We start from the raw sequence: 17,681 nt of genomic DNA, 5'->3' as shown, positions 1-17,681 counted from the left end.
TCACTGAGTCATTTCCAAGAAGGGAAACTCCCAGTAGCTGAAAAGGGAGAAAACGAAACTTAACTCGGGACTTTTGCCTGAGGGAGCCATGGCTGCTGCGGGGGGTCACATCCAGCGTCTCCGTGATGAAGCCACTTGCTCCATCTGCCTGGATTACTTCAAGGATCCAGTGACCATCCCAGAGTGTGGGCACAACTTCTGCCGATCCTGCCTGATCCAGTGCTGGGGGGAATCGGAGGCAGAGGCTTCCTGCCCTCAGTGCAGAGAAAGAGTCCCGAGAAGGAGCCTCATCCCCAACCGGCAACTGGCTAATATGGTGGAAATAGCCCAGAATCTCAGCCTTCAAGAGGGAAAGGAGGAAGGAGGAAAAGGAGGAGTCTGCGAGGAGCACCAGGAGCCCCTGAAACTCTTTTGCAAGGAGGATGAAGCCCCCATCTGCCTGGTGTGTGACAGATCCAAGGAGCACAAAAACCACGAGGTGATTCCTCTGAAGGAGGCTTTTGAGGAATACAAGGTAGGAGATCCCTGGATCTTGAGGGGGATTTTTCTTGGGAGGCTTTCTTTTTACTTCTCAGGTCCAAAGTAGGCATGGCATGAATTCATCGTTGTTTATTATGTAAAAAGCAGCCAAGGTGAAGCCTGAGGGCTCCTGGGATGACTGAGAAGAGGGAGTTGAAGTCTTTCTCTCTTCCAGGGGGACAAAGGGATCTCCCTTGATATCCCTGAGTACCATCTGCAAAGACTAGATAGAAGTCTGTAAGCAAGGGGTGACCTAACTGGGTCCCAGAGCCCCACAGGGATGCCACAGAAAAAAGGTAGCTGGTCCAGGGAGCTATGGACCCAAAAAGGTTGAAAACCTCTGGACTTTTATTTCCTCCAGTAAACTACTTTGCTATTATAGCAAGGCCACTGGGCGCAAGAAGCCAGCATACTATTCACCTCCTCTCTCTGTGTGTCTCAATCAAACCTGAGTTGTTCCTTTTCTCTTTAGGAAGAGATCTGTCGCCGCCTGGAGATTCTGAGGAAAGAGAGAGAGGAAATTCTGGCCTACCAAGCAGCACTGGACAAGGAAAGCAAAGACCTCCTGGTAAGTGTCTCTGTTGTTACTAGTGAGGGAACAAGCACTTCAGTGGCGTAGCGTGGGGGGTGCAGGGGGGGCCGGCCGCACCGGGCGCAACATCTGGGGGTTAGGGTTAGGGGGCGCAAATCTACGGGTTAGGGGGCGCAAATCCACGGGTTAGGGGGCGCAAATTACTTGTCTTGCCCCGGGTGCTGACAACCCACGCTACGCCACTGAAGCACTTGAAGAATCGAGTCAGGACTGAGGAGGGATGGGGAAATCTGCCCATTTCAGCTTCTCCCCATTTCTCCTTTTTCCATATCAGTTTGTTTATTAATTTATTATTCTGAAAATGAATCAGATGTTAGGGTGGCTACCTCCTTGTATAAATATTTTGAAATGTGCTTTACCCTCATAAATACAGTTTTTGTGAACATTACCTGGCTTGTTCAACCTTGAAAAATTCAGAGGTGTGAATTTCAAAAGATTGCTCTGTTTCGTTCTCCATATTTTTTCAGCAGTTGTGAATTATGTAAGTTCACCTTTGAATGCAGCCAAATAGAGTTTGTTTCCCATTGTCGTTTATTATATTATATTATATGAATAATATAAGGAGAAGCCTGAGGAATTGTGAGTTGAGAGGGTGGAAGCAGGTCAATTCAAATCCTGATTTACCATAAATATTACTAAAGAGTTGTCTTTCTAAATGTGTGCTCTCCTTCATCTTTAGGAAACTCAGGCCATTTTGATCCTTTACAGAAAACAAGGGAGCTATGGGGATGAACTCTGCACTTTGTTCTCTGTTTCTATTGCCTTCCTACACCTAAATGGCACGAGCCTAAACTGAGGGGTGTTTTATGTCCCTGGGTGTTCTCTGGACAATTTAGAACTCTGGCTATGCCATGCCCCAAAACATGCAGGGAACATCCATGGCTAAAAAAAATGCTCCTTCCTTTAGTCTATAGCTCTCTGCAAAATAGAAGTAAATAGAAAGAACAATGGAGAGGGCCTCCCCTCAAAATAAAGGTTTACATCTTTAGCCACTGGAGGTTTCATGTCTCTGAAAAATCAGAAGTGTCCTCCCTGTGGAATTCTCATAATTCTCTTCCTGGTGATTTGAAGGCTGAGCACCTTCCACACTCAGACCTCCTCTTTTCCTGCAGAAATTAACAGAAATGGAGAGGCTGAAGATTGTGGAGAAGTTCAGACAACTGCGCCAGTTCCTGGAAGAACAAGAAAAACGTCTGCTGACTCATGTGGAAGAGGTGGAGAAGGAGATTGCAGGGAGAAGGGATGAGCAGCTGGCCAGACTCTCCAGGAAACTCTCCTCTCTTGAGAGGATCATCCAGGAGATGGAGGAGAAGCGTCAGCAGCCAGCGAGTGAACTCCTGCAGGTAAGACGGTGGCAGGAACAGCCCAAGGCTCCAGGAAAAGGCTGCCCTTTCATGTATGCAAGGAGTGCAGGGGCTGAGTTGAAGAAGCCTCTGGTCAGGTTTGTAATGGACAGGAAGACCCAAGAGACCTGGGATGCTTAACTCACCTGAATGCAGACTAGAGATTCGTCTGTGTTCTTCATGGAACGGGAGCTGATCTTCTGCTCTTTGCTGATGCTTTGTCTCCGAATGCCTTTCAGTTGTGTGGGGCTTCGTCTAGGATGCGTTCAGGCCTCCTTCCGACATGAGCCAGTCTCTTGACCAAGCTTCTCTTCCCGTTTCCTACACAACTTCTGGGTTGATCCCCTTCCCCATGGATACAGATCGGCCCAAAATGGTGCTCACTCACAGTGACCAAAGAGCAAGACAGAGGGACTCATCCAGACTGCTGCTTGTCCCACCCCTTTCCTCCAGGAAAATCCACTGTTTACTGCTGAATTAGAGCAAACCTCAGCCAGGTTTTCTCTGGATTGACGTTTGCTTTGTGTTTTTTTTTATAATTAATTTTTATTCAATTTCCAATATACATTCCATCCATGTTTAACACCCACTTCTAACATATACATCTTTTAGACTTCCCTCAGCCTGTCTGACAATTTTCCATATTATCACAATTACTCACATTTCTTAAATTTATATTGCGCTTTAACAATCTTAATCTTATCATATCTTTTAAGCAATGTTTCTATCAATCGTTTTCACAGAGCTTATTGAAAGCCAACAAGGGTTAATTGCTCCTCACATACATTTTTGATATACTCTGTAAATTTATTCCAGTCCTCGAAAAATCTCTGGTCACGTTGGTTCCGAATTTTCTCCGTTGATTTGTCCATTTCTGCATATTCCATCAGTTTCATTCTCAATTCTTCCCTCATCGGCATTTCTTCCTGTTTCCATTTCTGGGCCATCAGAATTCTAGCTGCTGTCACTGCATACCTAAATAATTTCACATCATTCTTTTTAATTTCATTCCCTAATATTCCTAACAAAAATGCTTCTGGTTTCTTAACAAAAGTATATTTCAACATTTTCTTCATCTCATTATAAATCATTTCCCAGAAACCTTTCACTTTCTTACACTCCCACCACATGTGATAAAATGTTCCTTCTTTTTCCTGACATTTCCAACATTTATTACTGACTTTATATATCTTATCAAGTTTCACTGGTGTTACATACCATCTATACATCATTTTCATAACATTTTCTTTTATTGTAGTGCATGCAGTGAATTTCATTCCTTCTTTCCACAATTTTATCCACTCATCAAATTGTATATTATAACCAAAATCTTTGGCCCACTGAATCATAACTGATTTTACTTCTTCTTCCTTTGTATGCCACTCAAGTAATAATTTATACATTTTTGATAAAATTTTAACATCACTATTCAAGATTTCTTGATGAAACCTAGATTTCTTTTCCTGAAAACCTCTTTCTGACATCTCTTTTTTAAACATTGCATTTAACTGAAAATAGTGCAACGAGTCATTCACATTTTCTTTAACTTCTTCATATGGTTTCAGTTTCCATTTATTACCTTCTTTGAATATCAAATTCTCATATGTAATCCATCTCCCTGTCATATTGATCTTTTTCACACTCATTATCTCCAATGGTGATAGCCAATATGGAGTTTTAAACTCTAATAAATTTTTATACCTATTCCAGACTTCAATCAACGATCCTCTAAAGATGTGGTTTTCAAAACCTTTATGCACTCTATTCTTTTCACACCATAAATACGCGTGCCAACCGAATCTATTATCATAACCTTCTAAATCCAACAATTCTGTGTTTTCTAACTTTATCCATTCTTTCACCCAGCAAAGACACGAAGCTTCATAATATAACTTTAAATCTGGCAGGGCAAAGCCTCATCTATCTTTTGCATCTGTTAATATCTTAAATTTTATTCTTGGCTTCTTGCCCTGCCAGATATATATTGACGTTATTCTTTGCCATTCTTTGAATATTGTCACACCTTTAATTATTGGAATTGTTTGAAACAGAAACAACATTTTCGGTAGCACGCTCATCTTTATCTTTGCAATTCTTCCCCATAATGATAGTTTCATTCTTCCCCACACCTCTAGATCACGTTTAATTTTATTCCATATTGGTACATAGTTGTTTTGAAACAGGTCAGTACTCATGGGAGTTAACGTAATCCCTAGATACTTAACTTTCTTAACCACATTCATCTCTGTTTGTTGCTGTATTCTTTCTATTGTCTCTTGATCCATATTCTTAGCAATTATTTTAGTTTTTTTCCTATTTAACTTAAAGCCGGACACCTGACCAAAATGTTCTATCTCTTCTAACACCTCTTTGACACTCTGCTTAGGATCTTCTATAGTTATAACCAAGTCATCGGCAAAGGCTTTAACCTTATATTCGTTACAACCAACTGTCACACCTTTTATTTTTTCATTATTTCTAAGTGTTCTTAGGAAGACTTCTAGGACCAAAATGAATAATAATGGAGATAAAGGACACCCTTGTCTTGTACCCTTAGTTATGACAATGTTTTCTTTTATAACATTGTTAACAATTAATTTTGCTCTCTGCTCCGAATATATTGCCTTTATACCACTCAGGAAAGATTGACCCATATCCATATATTCCAAATTCTTTAACATAAATTCCCAAGAAATATTATCAAAGGCCTTCTCGGCGTCCACAAATATCAACATCGCTTGTTTATCCTTCCTGTTTGACAGATACTCTATTATGTTGATTACATTTCTTATGTTATCTTTCATCTGCCTACCAGGAAGGAAACCTGTTTGATCCTTATGAATCATTACCTTTAATATCTTTTTCATCCTATTTGCTAAAATATTTGCAAACATTTTATAGTCATTATTCAATAATGAAATTGGCCTATAATTTTTAACCTGTGTTAAATCAGAGTCTTGTTTGGGAATAAATGCTATATATGCTTCTTTCCAGGTCTCAGGTATTTCTCCTTCTTTCAATATGTTATTCATTACTTCTTTCAATGGTACAAGTAGAGTGTGTTTCATTTCTTTATAATATCTTGCACTGAATCCATCCGGTCCCGGCGACTTCCCGCTCTTCAAATCCTTTATTGCCATTTGAATTTCTTCTAATTCTGTTGGTTCATTCAGTTTAATTTTGTTACTCTTTGATATTTTTTGCACCTTTTTCTTCATTAAATACTCCTCCATTGTCTTTATGTTGAGTTTCTCTTTTCTTTTATATAGACGTTTGCTTTGATGTTGCACCGAGGAGCAGGTGTTTCCTGAGGGAAAGCGGCAGGGCAAAGACAAAACCACTTGGACTCGTGTTTTCTGGGCACAGGAAAAGCAGAAGTGTGGATGAGCCCAAAGAAACACTGAGCTGTTTTTTTACCCCTTTGGAGGCAGTTTATGCTGCAGGTGCTTTTTTTTACTTCCAGATGGAAAATAGAATTTGGGGACTTCTATGGAAGACAGTGCCCTGGTAGGATTTTCCTGTAGGCTTACTTACATCTGAATTGCACAATGCAAACTGGATTAAAGTTATTAAATTATAATCTAAGACCACAGATGGTGTGAATCGTCTCTTGAACCCACAAACGTGAAATTTCCCTAAAATGCTGGTGGGTTTTCATAAGGATTTTAAACAATAATGGCAAACTGATGTGGAAATTTGGAGAACCTGATATCGGAACAATCAATAATTTCAGATTGGAAAAATAAAAGCTGTGAGAAACCCAAACTGGCTGATTCCGCCATTCCTACCCAAACCCTTGGCGTGTTCCAGGCAGACTGACATCCGAGGGGCAGGGTCTGAGGGGGTCTTCCTAGTGTGGCCTGTGGTGTGCAGTGAATTCCCTTCTCTTTTTCCCTCTAGGATGTGAGAAGGACCTTGCAGAGGTAAGTGGATCTGGCTCATTTCCATTAGCATCACTCTTTGAAGCTGAGATGCAAGAACCTCAGACATGGCCCTCCAGGGGCTGCAGGGGGGAGACTGTAGGACTCACTCCCTGCAGCACCTCACAGGTAAAAGTAGAGCCCCTCTTCTGAACTTGTAGCCCCCCAACTCTCCCTCCAAGGTTCATGGTCAACTGCCTCCTCCCTCCCTCCCCACATCCCTTCACAAAGGGATGGGGGCTCTTTTCTTTCTCTTGCACTTTCTGTTCATGGACTTTGTGGTAATTCCAAAAATCTAGAAGAGAAAGTGCCAAAGATGCTTGGGAAGAGCTTAGGATGTACCAACAGATTTCAGTGTCCAAGTAGCATCTTGTCCAAGTAGCAGCCACCCAACTCTTTGCAGCTTTGGACATCACTCACATCCTCTGGAGAAGCTCAGGGAGGGAGGGATTGCAGGCATTCTACATCAGGGGTTTGGTTCTTAAGTCCTGGCACCTTCCCAGAAAGTTGTTAGGGGGCAGCATTGTTTGAAGCCATGGGAGCCCTCCGGTGGTGTCGCTTGGGGTTACATCTTGTCCCTTGTGCTGTTTAGCATCCTTACGAAGCCACCGACCAGGGATTGGAGGTGGGTGTCAAGAGATCATACTGAATCCTGAAAATTACCTGGTGGGAAATGAACTTCAACTTTGTTCATGTTATTGAGATATCCTGCAATAATTAGGGAGATGGGGCCACAATGGGGCCATTCATTGTTTTCCTTTTCACCAGGTATGAGGAAAGAGAGAGTCCAGAGAAGCCACTGGCTTTCCCTCCAGAGCTAAGGAACAGGATCTTGGAATCCTGTGATCTAAATCACCTTGTGGAGGATACAATGAAACAATGGGAAGGTAATGAAAAATGGCTGCCAGGATTTCACACTGGGAATTGTGTTTCTTCAGAACTGAACATGCCAGGCTCTTACTGCATGGAATTGAGTAACCCCAGGATACCTTCCTTCTTGGTGCTCCAGCCTTCATTTCCTGTCCCCCAGAATGGCCCATGTATATTGTGATGCTGGATCCTGTAAAGAAAGCCTGAACCAGAGTGTAGAGCAAAGTCAGGATTTTTTCCTCCCATGTGCATCTGTTTACAATTCTACGGAACCTCATTTTCCTTTTAGTTCCCTGTCTGCACAATCTGAGTTTGTCCTTTTGGAGGTTCTCCTGCTCTGAATTGAGTCAAAGGGCATTAAGAAGCCCCCAGTCCAAAAATGTAGAGCCCAATTTCAGGGACAAAGTAAGCTTGCTTTATGATTGTTGAGTTTTAAAGCTTTAGTTATTTTCATAGATTCTTCCTATGATTTTATTTTTGAAATTATGAATTTATGGAAGGTTAGTTTTGTATGGAGATTTATCTCAGGTGGAAGAGTGTTGCCCTTACACTTTATATCTTTTTGCTTCCTCAGATGCTCTGTTATACAGAATACTGATTCAGAAAGGTAAATTTCCAGAGGAGGAACAATTTCACTGGAGGGATGGGGACTGGTATTTCATGGGTGTTGAACCATCTGTGCTGCAGACTTTGGGACCCCCATCAATGGCGTAACTCTGGGTAACAGTCCTCTAGTGGTGTTTGGGTTCTTTGTCTGCCCCATTAATGAACTGGGAGGGAGGTTGAAGGCTTGGATTGGGGGCAGAGCTTGTCCCTGAGAAGAACCTGCACACCAGTCGTGAGTTCCTTTCCTGCCTGTAGACTATTATTCTGGTTTCCCCCTTTATTTTAAGTTGGGATCCCCGTTTCATTTGTGGATTTTGAATTATTTTATTCCGACATTTTCTAGCATGGTTTACCATTTCTGATTTTCCCATGAAATCATGGAATAGCAGAGTCTGAAAGGATCCCAAAGATCATCTAGTCCAGCCCCCTGCTATGCAGGAATTACAGCTAAACACGTTAGTTATTTTAATTCCTTAGGCCTACTGATACTACATTCCCAAGAATAATCTTTTGAAGAATATTTAACATCACTACTTAGGCCTACAGTTGTCGTCTTTGCATGATTTAATCTTTTGCTTGAAAGAAGGAAACAACAGACGCTATGATATGGTGATGTTTTGTAAAAAAGATTTATTTTTTGTTTTGTTTTTAGCTATTGCATTGTAGCCTGTTAAGCCTGTCTTTTTGCTTCCTCAGATGTTCAGTCATTCAGATATCTTCAGAGAGATAAATTTCACACATGGAGACCCCAATTCACAGGAGTGGAGGGGACTAGAGTTTCATGGGGGTCAAGAGTCTCTTCTGTACAGCTTGACTCTGGCCCTGCTGTTTGTACCACAAAGGCAGAGAGGGTGGACTTGAAGGTGCAGAAGGGGGGGGGGGATAGAAACTGCCCAGAAGGATTAGTGCACTAGACTCAGATCTAAGGCACCCAGCTAAGCTAGCCTAGAGCAGAGAGTCGCAACAGAGCAGCATCTTCAGCTAGCCACATCCTGTATAAAACCCTTCTCTTGTGGCTGAACTAAAAGGACGCTGGCTCAGCTACAAGATCTTGAGGAAGGAGTCTGGGAGGGCAAGAGTTAACACCCCCCTGCCCTAAAGGAGAGTCCATATGTACATATTTAACAGGTTGTTGAAAGTTAAGAACATTGCTACTAGCAGTATATCACAGCTTTGAAAGCCTACATAGAGTAGGGGTATTTTGAAAGCCTACATAGAGTAGGGGTCAAAGGTCAGAGGGGGCAGGGTTTCTGTTGAGGCAGGTGATTAGCTGTGGGAGGAGCTTATCAGTGTTTGCAGGGCAGCGGCTGAAGAAGGAGCCAAAAGGGGTTTCTTGTGTGTGTGATTCTTGTGGCTGATTAGCTGCTTTCCCTGGTCAAAGGTCAGAGGGGGCAGGGTTTCTGTTGAGGCAGGTGATTAGCTGTGGGAGGAGCTTATCAGTGTTTGCAGGGCAGCGGCTGAAGAAGGAGCCAAAAGGGGTTTCTTGTGTGTGTGATTCTTGTGGCTGATTAGCTGCTTTCCCTGGTCAAAGGTCAGAGGGGGCAGGGTTTCTGTTGAGGCAGGTGATTAGCTGTGGGAGGAGCTTATCAGTGTTTGCAGGGCAGCGGCTGAAGAAGGAGCCAAAAGGGGTTTCTTGTGTGTGTGATTCTTGTGGCTGATTAGCTGCTTTCCCTGGTCAAAGGTCAGAGGGGGCAGGGTTTCTGTTGAGGCAGGTGATTAGCTGTGGGAGGAGCTTATCAGTGTTTGCAGGGCAGCGGCTGAAGAAGGAGCCAAAAGGGGTTTCTTGTGTGTGTGATTCTTGTGGCTGATTAGCTGCTTTCCCTGGTCAAAGGTCAGAGGGGGCAGGGTTTCTGTTGAGGCAGGTGATTAGCTGTGGGAGGAGCTTATCAGTGTTTGCAGGGCAGCGGCTGAAGAAGGAACCAAAAGGGGTTTCTTGTGTGTGTGATTCTTGTGGATGATTAGCTGCTTTCCCTGGTCAAAGGTCAGAGGGGGCAGGGTTTCTGTTGAGGCAGGTGATTAGCTGTGGGAGGAGCTTATCAGTGTTTGCAGGGCAGTGGCGCGCGCCGATAGGCGTGCGCAGTTTGAACCATCTTTTAGATTTAGGGGAGCTAGTCTCAAGCCCAACGACACATTCTCAAGATGGAGGGGGAGGGAACAGCTGCAGTCGCCTGCGGTTCCTGCGCAATGTTTGCCATCTTGCCAAAGGTTGCAGGCAGCTTTACGTGCAGCAATTGCATGTTGATTGCCCTCCTAAAAGACAAAGTCCAGCAACTGGAGGAACGTGTAGCTACGCTCCAAAGAATTAGAGAGCTGGAGCTCTTCTTGGAAGCAACAGAGCACACCATCTCCACCAAGGAGGAGACAGGGGACTCCCCTGAGAAGGAGGCTAGTTCACCAACACAGGAGCCCGATATGTGGAGAAACGTGACTCAAAGAAGTAGGAGGCCCAGGGTTCGCTCTGATTGTCTAGAAATACACAATCGCTTTGAGGTCCTCTCCCCTAGCATGGAAGACGAAGAGCAGACTCCATTTGAGGATCTCTCCCTCATTACAGTCGATCACGTATATGAAGATGAGCAGCAAAGTCAGTCCTCAGGGAATGTGCAGGCGACCTTGGAACGGACCGCTCACGGAAGAACCCTGACCAAACCTAAGAGAAGGCGTGTAGTGGTGATAGGGGATTCCCTACTGAGGGGAACAGAAGCAGTGATCTGTGGGCCTGACAAGATGTCTCGGGAAGTGTGCTGTCTCCCCGGGGCTAAGATCCAAGATGTAACTGAACGACTGCAAGGAATCATAAAACCCACTGACAAATACCCCTTCCTCTTGGTTCATGTGGGAACCAATGACACTGCAAGCAATAGCCTCCAGAAGATCAAAAGAGACTACGAGGCTCTGGGCAGGAAATTGAAGCAATTAAATGCACAAATCGTCATCTCATCTGTCCTCCCAGTTGAACGACGTGGCCCAGGGAGAGAGAGGAAAATAGTGGAAGTAAACAGCTGGCTTCGCAAATGGTGTAAACAGGAACGGTTTGGATTCTTAGATCATGGACTGCAGTTTCTTGAGGATGGACTTCTGGCAAGCGATGGGCTGCACCTCACAACGGTTGGGAGGAATGTTTTTGCCAAAAAACTAAGAAACCTCATCAGGAGGGCTTTAAACTGACTAATGTGGGGGAGGGAGACAGTGCTCCTGAAGGTAGGAGTCTATTAATTGATGAAGATGATCATCCAAATGTCATAGACCAAATGGAGCAAACAGCAAGCAGACCTAGTGGTGGGAGGAAAAAATCCTTAAATAAGAGACACGGGGGAATGACTAATGGACTTCAATGTCTGTACACTAATGCACAAAGCATGGGAAATAAACAAGATGAGCTTGAGCTCTTGGTACAGCAAACTAAATATGACATAATAGGCATCACTGAAACCTGGTGGGATAAGTCCCACGATTGGAATGTAAAAATGGAGGGATACAATCTATTTCAGAGAAACAGACCAGACAAGAAAGGAGGAGGAGTGGCGTTATATGTCAGGGATGTATATACCTGTGAAGAGATCCAAGATTTAGAACCTCAAAGCCAAAGTGAGAGCATTTGGGTCAAAATTAAGGGAGAGAAGAATAATAGTGACCTCATTGTGGGAGTTTACTATAGATCCCCAAGCCAAACGGAGGACATAGATGATGCCTTCCTGGAACAGATGGCCAAGCATGCAAAAGGAAGGGAGATAGTAGTAATGGGGGACTTCAATTACCCAGATATTTGTTGGATGTCAAACTCAGCCAAGAGCATAAGGTCAAACAGATTCCTCACTGGCCTTGAAGACAACTTCATTGTCCAGAAAGTGGGAGAAGCAACAAGAGGAACAGCCATTTTAGATCTGGTCCTAACCAATGTCGATGACCTGGTTAATGGGGTAGAAGTGGAAGGATCATTAGGCGCAAGTGATCATGCTCTTCTGAAGTTTACTATACAACGGAAAGGAGCAGCCAAGCATACTAGGACTCAATTTCTTGACTTTAAGAAAGCCGACTTCATAAAACTTAGGGAAGTGCTGGGTGAGATCCCATGGACAGTAATACTAAAAGGAAAGGGAGTTCATGATGGCTGGGAGTTTGTTAAGAGGGAGATAGTAAAAGCACAACTTCAGGCAATACCAATGAGACGGAAACATGGAAGGTGCCTAAAGAAGCCAGGGTGGCTATCTAAAGAACTTTTAACTGAGTTAAGATTAAAAAAGGATGTGTACAAAAAATGGAAAAGGGGGGAAACCACCAAAGAGGAATTCAAACAAATAGCCAGCACATGTAGACACAAAGTTAGAAAAGCTAAAGCACAGAATGAACTCAGGCTTGCTAGAGAGGTTAAAAGCAACAAAAAAGGCTTCTATGGGTATGTTCGTAGCAAAAGGAAGAACAAAGAAACAGTGGGGTCACTCAGAGGAGAAGATGGTGAAATGCAAACAGGGGACACAGATAGGGCTGAACTCCTCAATGCCTTCTTTGCCTCAGTCTTCTCCGATAAAGAAAACAATGCCCGACCTGAAGAATTTGGAGGAAATGATTCAGCAGAGGAAACACAGCCCAGAATAACTAAGGAGATAGTACAAGAATACTTGGCTAGTTTAGATGTATTCAAGTCTGAAGAATTTGGAGGAAATGATTCAGCAGAGGAAACACAGCCCAGAATAACTAAGGAGATAGTACAAGAATACTTGGCTAGTTTAGATGTATTCAAGTCTCCAGGGCCAGATGAACTGCATCCAAGAGTATTAAAAGAACTGGCAGATGTGATCTCAGAACCACTGGCAGTCATCTTTGAGAATTCCTGGAGAACAGGCGAAGTCCCGGCAGACTGGAGGAGGGCAAATGTTGTCCCTATTTTCAAAAAGGGGGAAAGAGAGGACCCAAATAATTACCGCCCAGTCAGTCTAACATCAATACCAGGGAAGATTCTGGAGCAGATCATTAAGCAAACAATCTGTGAGCACCTAGAAAGGAATGCTGTGATCACCAATAGTCAGCATGGATTTCTGAAAAATAAGTCATGTCAGACGAACCTGATCTCATTTTTTGACAGAATTACAAGCCTGGTAGATGAAGGGAACGCAGTGGATGTAGTCTACCTTGATTTCAGCAAGGCATTTGACAAGGTGCCCCATGATATTCTTGTAAAGAAGCTGGTAAAATGCGGTCTTGACTATGCTACCACTCAGTGGATTTGTAACTGGCTGACTGACCGGACCCAAAGGGTGCTCATCAATGGTTCCTCTTCATCCTGGAGAAGAGTGTCTAGTGGGGTGCCACAGGGTTCTGTCTTGGGCCCGGTCTTATTCAACATCTTTATCAACGACTTGGATGATGGACTCAAGGGCATCCTGATCAAATTTGCAGATGACACCAAACTGGGAGGGGTGGCTAACACCCCAGAAGACAGGATCACACTTCAAAACGACCTTGACAGATTAGAGAACTGGGCCAAAACAAACAAGATGAATTTTAACAGGGAGAAATGTAAAGTATTGCACTTGGGCAAAAAAAATGAGAGGCACAAATACAAGATGGGTGACACCTGGCTTGAGAGCAGTACATGTGAAAAGGATCTAGGAGTCTTGGTTGACCACAAACTTAACATGAGCCAACAGTGTGACGCGGCAGCTGAAAAAGCCAATGCAATTCTGGGCTGCATCAATAGGAGTATAGCATCTAGATCAAGGGAAGTTATAGTGCCACTGTATTCTGCTCTGGTCAGACCTCACCTGGAGTACTGTGTCCAGTTCTGGGCACCACAGTTCAAGAAGGACACTGACAAACTAGAACGTGTACAGAGGAGGGCAACCAAAATGGTCAAAGGCCTGGAAACAATGCCTTATGAGGATCGGCTAAGGGAGCTGGGCATGTTTAGCCTGGAGAAGAGGAGGTTAAGGGGTGATATGATAGCCATGTTCAAATATATAAAAGGATGTCACATAGAGGAGGGAGAAAGGTTGTTTTCTGCTGCTCCAGAGAAGCGGACACGGAGCAATGGATCCAAACTACAAGAAAGAAGATTCCACCTAAACATTAGGAAGAACTTCCTGACAGTAAGAGCTGTTCGACAGTGGAATTTGCTGCCAAGGAGTGTGGTGGAGTCTCCTTTGGAGGTCTTTAAGCAGAGGCTTGACAACCATATGTCAGGAGTGCTCTGATGGTGTTTCCTGCTTGGCAGGGGGTTGGACTCGATGACCCTTGTGGTCTCTTCCAACTCTATGATTCTATGATTCTATGATTTAAAATGAGTGTCGTCATAGCGATCCATGGTTAAGGGTAGAAGTTGGCAAATGTGTCCTCTTTTTGCTCTTCAAAATAACCCTACACTTGCCATGAATGTCTAAGCCCCTGACTGGTAACTTTTTGAGTTATTCCTCCTTCTCCCAGGGAACTAGTCTTATGGTATATATTAAATCCAAAAGAGAAGCATGGAATAAGCAGTCCTTTGTAAAATTGCCCTGCCACCTGCCTCCTCTTCCCTGGTGGCAAGGCCTAAACTTCCAAGATGGAGGAAGGCAAGGAGAGACCAAGTGGGTGAGAGAGATGGAGAGCAGGAATAAACAGGCTCCCCACTTAATGCAATTTTCACTTGTGGGCACGAGGGCCCAGAACGTCACCCACGTGAAAGTGAGGGGAGGCCTATATGTGGTTTTATGTTGTATTTTTATGCTGTGAACCACCCTGAGACCTATGGATAAAGGGCAGTATGCTATCATCATCATCATCATCATCATCATCATCATCCTTATTATTAGAACAGGGGGGTCCTCATCTCCCAGCCCAACCCAGAGGTCCCCAAAGGCCAATTCCCACAGAGATTGTCAGAGGAAAGCAGCTTCTCTTCTCTCCTGCCTCCAATTCTGTTCTCTTTCCCCTTAGATAACACAGAAGAGCTGAGTAAAAGGGTTCCTGGGTGGTTTTTCCTCCTAGAAAATGCCTGGGTTGAGAGGAGGGCAGGCACCATACACATCAGATATAAGAAAGTGAAGAAAACTGATTTAAAAACCAGCAAGGAAGATATTTATTCTGATGAGAGTCTGCAAGGAGGAGTTTCAGCCTAGAATGCGATGCAAAGAAATCCCTTTGATCTGAAAGGGAATCTGTGGTTTTGGGGTGTTTTTTATTTATTCATCAAGGTGTCCATTTCTGTCTCTCATCTGACTCTGCCTAATCTTCTTTTTCCCTCATCTTCTCCACAACAGCAAATGTCACTCTGGATCCAGACACAGCCCATCCCAAACTCATCCTGTCCAAGGATCGGAAAAGCGTGAGAAGGGGAGAGAAACGTCAAGCCCTGTCTGATAATCCTGAGAGATTCAACAAGCGGCCTTGTGTGTTGGGATGTGAGGGATTCACAACTGGCAGACATTTCTGGGAAGTCAATGTGGGGAGTGGGGAATATTGGACTCTGGGGGTCACCAGGGAGTCTGTGGAGAGAAAGGGCCGCTTCTCCTTTACACCTGAGGAAGGGATCTGGGCTGTGGGGAAGTGGGGAAGGAAGTACTTTGCCTGGACATCCCCTGATCTCTCTCTTCTGTCCCTGAGGGAGAAGCCCAGGAGGATCCGGGTGACTCTGGACTATGAAGGGGGACGTGTGTCTTTTTCTGACTCTGACTCAGGAGCCGAACTCTACACGTTCTCAGGAGCCTCGTTCTCTGGAGAGACCCTCCTGCCTTATTTTCTTCTGTGGAGAAATAATAAAACCCACCTCATTATCTCCTGAGGAGACTAAATCTGCCTCTCAGGCCCAGCAGGAGTTTCTCTCCAGACCAGAGTGACTGACATAAAAACCATTTACCCGCCAAGAGCAGGTTGGGCAGTTTTCCAAGGGCCCTTTGAGAGGATTCAGTCCAGTCAAAATCAGCAGAAATAACAAAACAAAAATGGGTTGCTCTTGCTTTGCATTTTCCTTCCTTTCGCCAGAATTCCCTCTGCAGCTTACTTCTTAAAGAGACAGTCACAATTTTAGGAGTCCTAATAAATTTTCTCACCTTCAATCTTGTTTTCCATTTGAGATGTCTGATTTGGCAGAGGACGAGACTCTTAATCTCAGGGTTGTGGGTCTGAGCCCCACGTTGGGCAAATGTTTCCTGCACTGCAGAGGGTGAGACTAGATGACCCTCAGGACCCCTCGCAATTCCGTAATTCTAGGAAACCTTCCTCTCCCCACAAGACCTTATGCAGCTGTGAAAATGCATGCATCATTGGATTAACAGATGACTAAAAAACCAACCCCTTCACCCACGTCAGGCAGGATAGCTCCTTGCTCTGGAGACCTCAGATGGGAAGAAAAAGAAAAAGAAATTGAACAGGGCATCGTCTTCAAATGCCCTCTGCAAATACAGCCTCGCCATCTCCATACGTTGTCAGAAGTAAACCTTATTGCATTGAGTGGGGCTTCTGCTCAGTTAAATGTGTTTTGAGTGGATGCATTAAAGTTCCTTCTTCACAGGCTGGATTCTGTCTATCAGGGGCATCAAATGGGGTGTCCTCTGGATAATGCTGGACTCCAACTCCCCTCCGATTTATCCAGCATGGCCAGGGGTCAGAGAGGATAGGAGCTGCAGTCCGGGAGCTTCTGGAAGGGGCCCCATGGGCTGTGCTGCCCTATATATTATGCAGGGCACCTTCCCTGTGTTCCTCAGCCCCACCCCTAATACACAGTGCTCCCCCAAGGAGCGTCATTTCGGCACCAGGTGCATCTGATTTCTCTCCTTAGATACTAACAGCTGGAACAACACATGCCTGTGGAATTGACCCCTCTCAAAGATCGGGCAGGACTCACTCTGGCTCCACTATCGGCACCACTGACTACTGACCGGTGCAGCCTGCTCTCCTTTCCCTGCATTTCCCACAGGGTGGTGGCAGATGTTGGAAAAAAGACATCTCTCCCCCCCCCACCTGCCTGAGAGCCGCCTCCCCTTGTTCCACCTCCTATATCAGGGGTGGCCAACTCCCAAGAGACTGCGATCTACTCACAGTAGGGTTCAGGGAGAAGTTGTTGAGCTTTTTTTAGGGAGGAGGATGGAAAGGGGAACAGCCACTGACAGATCGCTATGGAAACAAACAGCCTCACTGAGTCAATCTCCGTTGCAGATTGTGCAACAATGGAGGGTGGGACGAGGGGGCAGGGCAGGATTTTACCAGCGTTAAGGAAAGGGACCCAGCAATCGACCACGATCTACCAAAACATCCCGGGGATCTAGATCACGATCGACCTGTTGGACATCCCTGACCTATATTATGTTGGCAACGTTTGTGTGTCATCATAATTTCCCCTGCAAGTCTCTGCTCACCCTGTTGAAGGACACCAAAGCAGCCCATTTGGTACAGCACCAAGCATGACCAGAGAGCAAAACCAGCTTTCCCAGCCGCGGCTTCCAGGAACTGAGATTTAAAAGAAGAGAAGAAGAGTTTGGATTTGATACCCCTCTTTATCACTACATTAAGGAGTCTCAAAGCAGCTAACAATCTCCTTTCCCTTCCTCCCCCACAAAGAAACACTCTGTGAGGTGAGTGGGGCTGAGAGACTTCAGAGAAGTGTGACTGGCCCAAGGTCACCCAGCAGCTGCATGTGGAGTGGCGGGGAAGCGAACCCGGTTCACCAGATTACGAGACTACCGCTCTTAACCACCACACCACACTGGCTCTGCCTTCTGCCTCTGAACTGTGGAGGCGGAGCATAGCCATTTTGCTGAAGAGCTAATAACAGCCTAGTGCTCCATGAATTTGTCCCCAGCTCAGTGGGTGGAACATGATACAGTGGTACCTCAGGTTAAAGACATTTCAGGTTACAGA

General features: G+C 44.7%; 1 protein-coding gene across 2 annotated transcripts; it reads left to right on the top strand.

Moving 5' to 3' along the window:
- The first annotated feature begins 48 nt into the window (after positions 1-48).
- Positions 49-16,269, top strand: LOC310670583 (zinc finger protein RFP-like). 2 transcript variants are annotated; one of them, XM_083426147.1, is made up of 7 exons: positions 53-514; positions 992-1,087; positions 2,224-2,454; positions 6,355-6,377; positions 7,143-7,261; positions 7,819-7,851; positions 15,086-16,269. In XM_083426147.1, the coding sequence occupies exons 1-7, from the start codon at positions 89-91 to the stop codon at positions 15,604-15,606; spliced, it is 1,449 nt and encodes a 482-aa protein (XP_083282273.1). In that variant the 5' UTR covers positions 53-88; the 3' UTR covers positions 15,607-16,269. The 2 variants fall into 2 exon arrangements, with proteins under 2 accessions (XP_083282274.1, XP_083282273.1); XM_083426148.1 differs by lacking the exon at positions 7,819-7,851 and having other exon boundaries at positions 49-514.
- The last annotated feature ends 1,412 nt before the right edge of the window (positions 16,270-17,681 follow it).

This window comes from Podarcis tiliguerta, assembly GCF_965153285.1.
Source record: "Podarcis tiliguerta genome assembly, chromosome: 2".
NCBI lineage: Eukaryota > Metazoa > Chordata > Lepidosauria > Squamata > Lacertidae > Podarcis > Podarcis tiliguerta.
Note: the sequence above shows the minus strand (reverse complement) of the source record. Positions and strands in the feature narration are given on the sequence as shown.